General features: G+C 43.4%; 1 protein-coding gene across 1 annotated transcript in view; it reads left to right on the top strand.

Moving 5' to 3' along the window:
* The first annotated feature begins 2985 nt into the window (after positions 1-2985).
* Positions 2986-11728, top strand: part of LOC112221725 (interleukin-17 receptor D) — a 55295-nt gene continuing 46552 nt past the window's right edge. Inside the window, exon 1 of the mRNA XM_042330420.1 lies at positions 2986-3328. Coding sequence (XP_042186354.1) covers positions 3209-3328 — 120 coding nt within the window. The 5' untranslated portion in view covers positions 2986-3208. The remainder of the gene's footprint in view (positions 3329-11728) is intronic.

Genomic DNA, 11728 nt, shown 5'->3' with positions numbered 1-11728 from the left:
CCAAGCAGGGATTTTTTGGAATGCCTCCCACTACGACTCAGGAAACCATGCAGCTTATTAGGCTAAAGATGAAATGAGTTATGATGAACTTTACAGGGTGGTGAAAGTGTAACTGGTGTGAAATGGCTAGGTAGTTAGCGGGGTGCGCGCTAATAGAGTTTCAATTGGTGACGTCACTCGCTCTGAGACCTTTAAGTAGTTGTCCCCCTTGCTCTGCAAGGGCCACGGAATGCTTGACTGCCGTTTGACAAATACAGATATTCTTGCTCTTAGGCTATCCATAATTAATGTCATCATGCAGACTAGCCTACCTGCACTGTATCTGTGAGCTATTGGCTAGAGCACACGTGCCAAGATCATAGCAGGCCATAACAGATTTTGTGACAAAACTATCGGTATACTTGAAAATGGGATGGAAACACATTGAACTTCTGATGATTTTTACGATGTAGAAGAAAACTTAAAAGAGAAAAAATAAACGTGTGCACTACGATTTTTATCCAGAAGTCAGTTAGGTGGAAACACACCACTGGTGGGAAAATGCGCATATTTTCTTTCTGCGTTTTTTAAACGTCCCCATGAAAATCTGTCACCAATCGAAACCTTGCAAGTGACTGACAAAACAAAAGAAAAACTGCTGATGCATAACCAAATTTGAACGTACAACTTGTTTATTCTACTATTTGAGCTCGGCAGTAAATTGAGTCCCCGTAAAAACTAATTCAGGGGGCCCTAAGCAACTGCTTATGTCGCTTATGCAAGGAGCCAGTGTTGTGCCGAAAATGTCCCCCCTGCCAGAATCCCCCCCCCCTTCGCGTTCTTCATTGCTGTGACTTGCTTGCTAGTTGAGATTTCTGCTCTTCACTCTGTTGTCAGTTTAGCCTACATTTCACTGAACTTAGTAGCAGAAAGCATTTTTGTCTGCAGTTTTCAGTTTGGCTAATTATTTCAAGTGTATGTGGCAGTTCTAGCTTGTATGGCGCCCTGGGCGAACCCTCCCTTCAGTGCTTCAGCGCTGGAGCACGCCCCAGCCCGCACCAGGGGGCGCCCGGTTCCGCCCCTGGCCCATGTCGCCTGTACCTACAGTTGAAGTCTGAAGTTTGGAGACACTAAAACTCGTTTTTCAACTACTCCACAAATTTCTTGTTAACAAACTATAGTTTTGGCAAGTCGGTTAGGACATCTACATTGTTCATGAACAAAGTAATTTTTCCAACAATTGTTTACAGATAGATTATTTCACTTATAATTCACTGTATCACAATTCCAGTGGGTCAGGAGTTTACATACACTAAGTTGACTGTGCCTTTAAACAGCTTGGAAAATTCCAGAAAATTGTGTCATGGCTTTAGAAGATTCTGATAGACTAATTGACATAATTTGAGTCAATTGGAGGTGTACCTGTGGATGTATTTCAAGGCTTACCTTTAAACTCAGTGCCTCTTTGCTTGGCATCATGGGAAAATCAGAAGAAATCAGCCAAGATTTAGAAAATAAATTGTAGACCTCCACAAGTCTGGTTCAAGCCTGAAGGTACCACGTTCATCAATACAAACAATAGTATGCAAGTATAAACACCATGGGACCACGCAGCCGCCATACCGCTCATCTCTCCTAGAGATGAACATACTTTGGTGGGGAAAGTGCAAACCAATCCCAGAACAACAGCAAGGGACCTTGTGAAGATGCTGGAGGAAACAGGTACGAAAGTATCTATATCCACAATAAAACGAGTCCTATATCGACATAACCTGAAAGGCCGCTCAGCAAGGAAGAAGCCACTGCTCCAAAACCGCCATAGAAAAGCCAGACTATGGTTTGCAACTGCACATGGGGAGAAAGATCATAATTTTTGGTCTGATGAAACAAATAGAACTGTTTGGCCATAATGACCATCGGTATGTTTGGAGGAAAAAGGGGGAGGCTTGCAAGCCGAAGAACACCATCCCAACTGTGAAGCACGGGGGTGAAGCACGGGGGTTGCAGCATCATGTTGTGGGGGTGCTTTGCTGCATGAGGGACTGGTGCACTTCACAAAATAGATGGCATCATGAGGGACTGGAAAATTCTGTGGATATATTGAAGCAACATCTCAAGACATCAGTCAGGATGTTAAAGTTTGGTCATAAATGGGTCTTCTAAATGGACAATGACCCCAAGCATACTTCCAAAGTTGGGGCAAAATAATTTAAGGACAACAAAGTCAAGGTATTGGAGTGGCCATCACAAAGCCCTGACCTCAATCCCATAGAAAATGTGTGGGCAGAACTGAAAAAGCCTGTGCGAGTAAGGAGGCCTACAAACCTGACTCAGTTACACCTGCTCTGTCAGGAGGAATGGGCCAGTATTCACCCAACTTATTGTGGGAAGCTTGTGGAAGGCTACCTGAAACGTTTGACCCAAGTTATACAATTTAAAGGCAATGCTACACTCAATTAATATTTGGTATGTAAACTTCTGACCCACTAGGAATGTGATGAAAGAAATAAAAGCTGAAATAAATCAATCTCTCTACTATTATTCTGACATTTCACATTCTTAGAATAAAGTGGTGATCCTAACTGACCTAAAACTGAGAATGTTTACTAGGATTACATGTCAGGAATTGTGAAAAACTGAGATTAAATGTATTTGGCTAAAGTGTATGTAAACTTCCAACTTCAACTGTAAATCCGCTACTGAATTTTTGTATTAGTCCATAAATAAATCTATTCATCATCTCGTCATCTCTCCCGTGTCTTATTCGACTTGTATTTTTGTAAGGATAAAAATTTAGCCATAGTTGATCGGAAATGTTTATTACTTGCCAACATTTTACTCCCTCCTCTGTGTTTAATAACACACATACATTAATTATTAATTTCGGTTGCCTATCTTGACGTGAAGTTTGTTCTATAGAAAGTATTTGACTCTCATACGTCTCACAGAAAGTATTTGAGTCTGGCCACAAAATTAAGGAAATTAGAAGGGGGGATAATTCTGGCAGGGGGAACATTTTCGGCACAACACCGGACCTGCCAAATAGCCTAGTAACTTTTTGCCAACCAACTTCAGCAGTGGTCTCTCAATAGCTGTAGGTAGGCTGCTACGGGCCACAGCCCCACCTTGCAGGGAACACTACTCCGTATTGGACTTCACAGACAACAACATTCTGAGTCAGACGGCTCAACCTCCAGTCTGAACAGATAGTCTTCATGGACTAGAGGGGATGGCTGCGCGACCGAGACTATTTTACCTACTCACAACTTTATTCCTGTTTTTTAACTACTACTCTGCATTACCGGCGACTGGCACCAAGAAAGGAAACTCGGATAAATGCAACTATAAGGTAAAAAAAAATCATCAAACGTAGCCTATCGTCGTGTTTTAGAAGTTATGTAGGTGCGTGTCAAGTCTTGTTCAAAAGACTTGAGTTATTCTGACGTCAATTTTGACGTTGTTTGAAACCTAGCTGTGGAAATTATAGCTATTTTGATATTTTTTTCTAAATAATTTGGGCGAATAAAAAACGTAACAAGAAGATACTTCAAGAAGTCAGAAACTTTTGGTTTAAATATGCAGTATTATTGTAGATTAGTGATATTTTATAATAAAGCCCATGACGGATCCACACAACCATGTTACATTAATATGGAACGAATAGAACAAAATGTAGCCAATACTAGACAGTTTGTACCACAACCGGAAACTGTAGAAGGTAAAACTTGTTGCAAGTGAGAAGTGGTGTGACAGGGTTGCCCAAACTCGGTCCGGTCCTGGGCGCGCGTTTTGGTTTTTGCCCTAGCACTGCACAGCTAATAACAATAATCAAAGTATCATCAAGTGTTGATTATTTGAATCAGCTGTGTAGTGCTAGGGCAAAAATCTAAACGTACACGGGGTCAGAACCGAGTTTGGGAAACCGTGGTCTATCAGATACCTAGCAATGTGTTTGACCTGAGCAAGTCACATTTCACTCGCCAATTGTCATTATAATGTTGTGAGAGTAGACATGGACTCAGTAGAGGAAGCTGATAAGAATTTAAAATGGATGAGTAAAATGGCCAATTGTATTATTTATCAAATAGACTGAGTATTATCTCTTGCTTTTGTTTGTTGTCTTTTCCTCAGCAGCGGCTGCTTCTTTGTTGTGTGATTGACTGATGTGCTATTGAGTGAGAGACTGACCCCTAATGCATTGTCTGTGTTAGGGGCCCGGTGGCCTTTGAAGTGATTTCCTATAGGAAGTCAGGCCACTGTTTGCTCGATTAAAACTTCTTGGCATTTCCTCTTTGCAAGCACAGGCCATCTCCCCTCAACAGCTGCTTCAAACAACTCTTAGGATGCAAGTCCTCAATCAACAGTTGCTAAAAGAAACACTTGAAGTTTTAAATACACAAACCTACAGGTGTCAGGTAGTTTTTTATTCAAAGGGACTGTAAAAGTCTACATATTTTATACCAACATGATAGAACACTCCTCCACTTGTAGTCTATTTTTGAGGAACCCCACACTGGCTTTAGTTTTCATTATAATATGCATTTGAACTTTTCTTCCATTGATACAACATAAACCTCCACATGATTGCCTACTTAAAAGCTCAAACATTTTACATAATATTGGCAACAAAGTGATTGGACATAGGAGTGTGTATAGCCTACATGAGTTTTCAACACTGATCCAGGCTGTATCACAACCGGCTGTGATTGGGAGTCCCATAGGATGGTGTACAATTGGCCCAGCTTCGTCCAGGTTTGGCCGGTGAAGACCGTCATTGTAAATAAGAATTTGTTCTTAACTGACTTGCCTAGGTTAAATAAAAAAATTAAATGAGGATCAGGCAGGATACTGTTATGTGGATGTTGAGGTTGGCGTACAGTTTTAATTCAGTAGAGCTTCTCTCCCATTGAGAGGGCAGCAGAAGGCTGCTGGAGGTCCCGTGGGACAGAGGTTGGCTCGGGATTAAAGCGCTTATCCTCCGGAACTCTGCTCCTTCCTTACCTCCCTCCATCCCTCACTCCCTGCCTCTCAGCGGTATTCTGTCACAGCCTCACCAAGGGGCTCGCTAAGAATGAAGATTACTCATTTATACTTTTCAAAATGAGCCAAAATTTCCATCCATCCCATTTCTCTCTAGAGGAGATTTGCTTGGATGTTTTTGTAATACACACTAGACTTCATTCATATTCCATATTTCTGTAATAACAAGAGAGAGGAAAAAGAGAATATCGACTCAAGCCAGGTTTCCTTATTGGATGGATATTACCAGCTGTGTAATCCTTTTAATCAAATGCCATTCGCCTACATCTGGTAAAGTTATGATTATAGTTCGTGGAATTGGAGCCACTGTGATATCAGCCAAACTACGAAACATATTAGTTTGAAAGAGACAGTTGGAGATTGCAACTTCTTCTTAACAGATTTATCTGGGAATTGCATCCTAGGTTTCAGAGGAAGTCTGGAGGACCAATGCAATCAATAAAGTTTATAACAGGTCTCTTGGACAAATTCTGAGACTGGTGTTGTGTGCCAAATAGCACCCTATTCCCTATACAGTGCACTACGTTTGACCAGATAAAGTGGTGCACTATAAATGGATTAGTGTTCCATTTGGGACGCACTCGGGTGAAATCACCCGTATTGGTTTCCCCTGGTGCTTACAACCACATAAAATTTTACTCCACCACCTGGGACAATGACCTAGTTGTTTGCCTTGCCTCTATGGGCTGGTTAAAACGCTTCAAAATCCAGCATAGAACACACACTCTACATGAACGTTTCTCAGAACTAAATGAAATAAGGAAAATAGGTTAGTCTATTTGAAGAGTAAACGGTCTGCACATGATTGATATGTTTAATTCATTGGAATAACAAATAATAGTGTTCTGTTTGTGATTTGGTAGACTTTTATTGTTGGTTTCAATGGTCTGCCGTATTTCCTAATATGTGGATACTCATGCGATCAGAGGAAACAATAACATTGATAGCAGCACCACTAATCACAGTACTACTCTGTTTTAAACCTCAGACATACTGGTAGGATTGTCAAACGTTTCCCTTCTGACGGTACTTAGCACCTGAAACTCTTTTGTGTTCACACAGCAAAGACCTTGGAAATTGTCAGCCACTCCACCTTGTTAAAATACTCCAAACCAGAAGGTGGCAGTAGCATTGTTTGACACTGCATGTTTGTGTGTGTTGATTAGTTTATGGTCTAGATTCCAATGTAAGCTAGGTAGCTATCTGCGCTAATGTTGCGATTTTGTAGAAAGCCCTGGTTGATACTAGCCAGGTGGCCACCTAGCAAGATGACGAAGAAACAATTTAAATCCCTCTCCATAATACCATACTGCCAGTGCCAGCCCATAGCCACTTTTTTTGCTAGCTAGCTAACGTTAGCATATTTGCTAGCTAGCGCAACATAACTAGCTAGCAAAGGATACTGCCCTAACTTTGCAGCTAACACAGGCAGCTGTTTCATGGAAATGAGCTTACCCATTGTGAGTTAATTATAATGTTAACACTAGTGGTTAGTTTGCCAGGGGGAATTATTTAGTGTTGTGTGCATTGCGTCTGTGAACTTAGCTAGCTACCATCACATAGCTTACATTGCATATGAAGTGTGACTGCTTCATCCTTGGATGTGTGGAGAAAATGCCCTATTTTTTTGGGTTGGCTCCCCCACGTGGTGGTTCGTGCTCTCTGATTGGCTCAAAATCAAGTAAAATCTGTAGGTTTGTCACTACCGGGTTGGCACGCAGCAGGTACCGCTTTTGTTCTAGCAAGATAGGAACGGCCTCCCACAGTGGTGGAACGCTACAGGAGTGTGTTTTGCACCAACTGTCATTGTCCCAATGATTCCCAGTCATGCCTTGATATACAAATGGATGGAAAGAAAAAAAGAAAGGACAGTGTTTTAAAATGTCCCTAGACATACACAAGCAGTGGCCTGGCCAAGTCTTTTATAGTGGTGGCCCTGGGATCCCTTACCAGCCCTGGCTTGACTGCACGTGTGGGACACCTTTTCCTTTCATCCACTTTCGCTTGAAGGTTACTCAAAGGAAAGAAGCACCCTCTTGTTCCCCCTTTTTCTTATGGCTGTAACATCTGGCTGCAGATGAATGATATCAGGGATGGTGCGCTTGTTTCGTAGTGTTGACAGTCTGTGAAGAGAGGGAGAAAGAAGAGAGAGAGAGAGAGTGTGTGTTCATTCTGTGAGTTTGTCTCTCTCTGTGTGTGTGCACCGTTCACGTGTGTGTGCGCCTGTGCACCATTCACGTGTGTGTGTGTGTGTGTGTGTGTGTGTCGGGGTAACAAGGTTTAGAGTTATTCCTCTCCACCTCTTTGAGGCAGCATTGAAAACCATCCAACCAGCTCGTAACCTTGTAGGCAGTTTTGTCTCTGTTCTGTGGGAAAGTCCCTGGTTGGCTAGCTCTGAATCGGGACAGAGCCGTCGCCCTGGAGCTTTTCTCAATGAGGCCGGGGTCTTTCAGATGCACGACTGCCTGCCTTTGATTGTCAGGGAGGGAGGGAGTCCTGCTGCTAGGGAAGAATGGCTGTTTGGCCCTGATAAGCGGGAGGTATGTTAAAAGTGAATTAGAAGTCCAGTATGTCTGTTCACCTCCCCAGGGTACTGCACTGCAGTGTTGATCGGCCGGTCAGAGTCTAGCTGTTGTTGTGCCTGGTCTGGTCTTAAGCAACACATTTATAAATTAATTTTTATTCAATAAATAAATTAATGATTAAACGGTCAGACTTAGAAATACTGTAAGTTCGCTTCCGTGTGGAATTGTTTGGACACACATGCGCCGTCGCACACATATACAAACAAATACACACAGAACCCCCCTCCTCCCCACACACACACACACACACACACACACACACAATTTTAATGACTGTGTCTGACTGACAGACTGAAGTGATTACTATCAATTATCTGCTCTTTTCTCTTTACCTCATCAGTGATCTGATATCCAGGGGAAAGTTCCTACTTCCTGCCAAAGACTCAGACCCCAGCGTGAGATTACACAGTGTTCTCTTCAAAGGCTCAAGAGTCAGATAAATGGTTACGGTACAAGGCAGTCCCCTTCCTGTGTTTCAATGTGACCCGACTGACCAGTCATTTTATTATGACTACTATGACACGAAGGCTCAGAGCCCAGAGTGAGATTACACCACGGTGGTCTGCTTTCTTGTGCTCATTGTCACTGTGTTCACTAAGCAATTGGTGGCTCGATGGAGTTGGTGGCTCGATGGAGTTGGTGGCTCGACGGAGTTGGTGGCTCGACGGAGTTGGTGCCTCGACGGAGTTGGTGCCTCGACGGAGTTGGTGCCTCGACGGAGTTGGTGGCTCGACGGAGTTGGTGGCTCGACGGAGTTGGTGGCTCGACGGAGTTGGTGGCTCGACGGAGTTGGTGGCTCGACGGAGTTGGTGGCTCGACGGAGTTGGTGCCTCGACGGAGTTGGTGCCTCGACGGGGTTGGTGCCTCGACGGAGTTGGTGGCTCGACGGAGTTGGTGCCTCGACGGAGTTGGTGCCTCGACGGAGTTGGTGCCTCGACGGAGTTGGTGCCTCGACGGAGTTGGTGCCTCGATGTATATTTTTATTTCGTTGAGTTAAACACTTAGGGTTACATATCGTTAGTTCATTCTAAGTAGGGAAGAGATGTGGGTGGATTTACATGTACATTAGTTACAATGTCATCCCTGCCTTAGTCATTACGGCATCAATGCTAGGGCTTCCATGAAGAGAGGAGCAGCCGATGTCTCAGTCATTATCCTGGATGCCGGATCCTGGTTTGGATAGAGGTCCCAGGGTAGTACAGAGCATTCTTACAGCGTGAAGCACAACACTGCATATCCCAACAAGCACTCTCCCTCACCATACAGACATTTGCTTGCTCTGTCTCTGTCTGTCTGTCGGTGCGTCTGTAATGTGATCAGCTCTTTCTCAGCTAAACCTGGCTGGTCAGGACTAGAACAGACTGGAAGCCTTCAGCTCTATGCCATTCATATCCATAATTATGTGGATCAGGATCACCTCTGAAGGTGTCAGAGTTATCCTCATTTGGATGACTCAGTTGTCCTGGCTTTAGAAAAAGACCTTTGGATTGATTTCTTACTACTGTTGTTCATTGTCTTAGGATCGGATATATTTTAGCCCACCTTAAGGCTATGTCTTCCAAGAGTCATTGAGTCCAAGAGTCTTCCAATAGTCTTCGATATAGTCCTGAAATTCCAAGACTTCACATATGATAAGGAAATGTGTTCTTCTTTTTCATCTATAAAAGTAAATTAAATGTAGTTTTATTGTTGTGTAGTTGCCCTTTCTTTATGGCTTCCTCCCTTTGAAAGGCCGGTTTGAACTTGACACAGGTTCAAACTCTTTTATTGAATGGCAAATGCAAGTTGCTCAAAGCAATGTAAGATTAGGAAATATATTATCATATTCATCAAATTCTTGGAACATTGCATGGTTTATTAAGGAAATACCTGTAGTTTAGTGACGTAAAGCTGTTAAATCCATTTGTAAATCCATTGTTAAATTTTTTGTTAAATCATTTGCTAAATCATTTGTTAAATCCATTGCATTAATAGCTTTCTAACAGTGGATCAATGAGAGCCAGGTAATAAATTGTACAGAATTTATACCATAGCAATTGATCTATACAGCAGCTGTACCCTTTTTATAAGTGAATTCTTACTCTGTCAGTCAAATCGAAACCATTATATGTCTATACAGCAGCTACAGTCATACATTTTTCTTCTCTCTTAACCTCAATCAAATATAAATCAACATTCTTAAATAGAGCAGAATACCGTAGTAAGTGAATGTCTTCCAGACATGAGGTTTCTCCATCTCTGCTCCTTCTTACCATGGAAAACAGAATAGATATCCCACTGGGAGGATGTGTTCATTTGTCTCAGCCTCTGCCCTCTGCCCCTGTCTGCTGTGTTTTCTAGAGTGTCAGCCCTGCTCTGCCATGGTCTGTGTATCTACAAGGGGGGTCAGCCACCCTCTGTCCCCGTCTGTGTATCTACAAGGGGGGTCAGCCACCCTCTGTCCCCGTCTGTGTACCTACAAGGGGGGTCAGCCACCCTCTGTCCCCGTCTGTGTATCTACAAGGGGGGTCAGAAACCCTCTGTCCCCGTCTGTGTATCTACAAGGGGGGTCAGAAACCCTCTGTCCCTGTCTGTGTATCTACAAGAGGGGTCAGCCACCCTCTGTCCCTGTCTGTGTGGGTTAACTGCCTTGTTCAGGGGCAGAACGACAAATTTTCACCGTGTCAGCTCGGGGGATCCAATCTTGCAACCTTACAGTTAACTAGCCCAATGCAATAATGACCCGCCTCTTTCTCTTTGCACTCCACAAGGAGACTGCCTGTTACGAGAATGCAGTAAGCCAAGGTAAGTTGCTAGCTAGCATTAAACTTATCTTGTAAAAAAACAATCAATCATAATCACTAGTTAACTACACATGGTTGATGATATTACTATTATCTAGCGTGTCCTGCGTTGCATATAATCTGACTGAGCATACAAGTATCTAAGTATCTGACTGAGCGGTGGTAGGCAGAAGCAGGCGCGTAAACATTCATTCAAACGACACTTTCTTTGCGTTTTGCCAGCAGCTCTTCGTTGTGCATCAAGCATTGCGCTGTTTATGACTTCAAGCCTATCAACTCCCGAGATGAGGCTGGTGTAACCGAAGTGAAATGGCTAGCTAGTTAGCGCGCGCTAATAGTGTTTCAAACGTCACTCGCTCTGAGCCTTCTAGTAGTTGTTCCCCTTGCTCTGCATGGGTAGCGCTGCTTCGAGAGTGGCTGTTGTCGTTGTGTTGCTGGTTCGAGCCCAGGGAGGAGCGAGGAGAGGGACGGAAGCTATACTGTTACACTGGCAATAGTAAAGGGCATATAAGAACATCCAATAGTCAAAGGTTAATGAAATACAAATGGTATAGAGGGAAATAGTCCTATAATTCCTATAATAACTACAACCTAAAACATCTTACCTGGGAATATTGTAGACTCATGTTAAACGGAACCACCAGCTTCCATATGTTCTGAGCAAGGAACTTAAACGTTAGCTTTCTTACATGGCACATATTGCACTTTTACTTTCTTCTCCAACACTTTGTTTTTGCATTATTTAAACCAAATTGAACATGTTTCATTATTTACTTGAGGCTAAATTGATTTTATTGATGTATTATATTAAGTTAAATTAAGTGTTCATTCAGTATTGTTGTAATTGTCATTATTAGAAATAAATAAATAAAAAATCGTCCAATTAATCGGTATTGGCGTTGAAAAATCATAATTGGTCGACCTCTAGTATCTACCAGGGTGGTCAGACACCCTCTGTCCCTGTCTGTGTATCTACAAGGGGGGTCAGACACCCTCTGTCCCCGTCTGTGTATCTACAAGGGGGGTCAGACACCCTCTGTCCCCGTCTGTGTATCTACAAGGCGGGTCAGACACCCTCTGTCCCCGTCTGTGTATCTACAAGGGGGGTCAGACACCCTCTGTCCCTGTCTGTGTATCTACAAGGGGGGTCAGCCACCCTCTGTCCCCGTCTGTGTACCAAGGGGGTCAGCCACCCTCTGTCCCCGTCTGTGTATCTACAAGGGGGTCAGGGTCAGCCCACCCTCTGTCCCCGTCTGTGTATCTACAAGGGGGCCACCCTCTGTCAGCCACCCCCTCTGTCCCTACAAGGGGGTCAGTCTGTGTATCTACAAGGGGGCCACA

The sequence above is a fragment of the Oncorhynchus tshawytscha genome, linkage group LG02 (assembly GCF_018296145.1).
Source record: "Oncorhynchus tshawytscha isolate Ot180627B linkage group LG02, Otsh_v2.0, whole genome shotgun sequence".
In the NCBI taxonomy this organism is placed as follows: Eukaryota; Metazoa; Chordata; class Actinopteri; order Salmoniformes; family Salmonidae; genus Oncorhynchus; species Oncorhynchus tshawytscha.
Note: the sequence above shows the minus strand (reverse complement) of the source record. Positions and strands in the feature narration are given on the sequence as shown.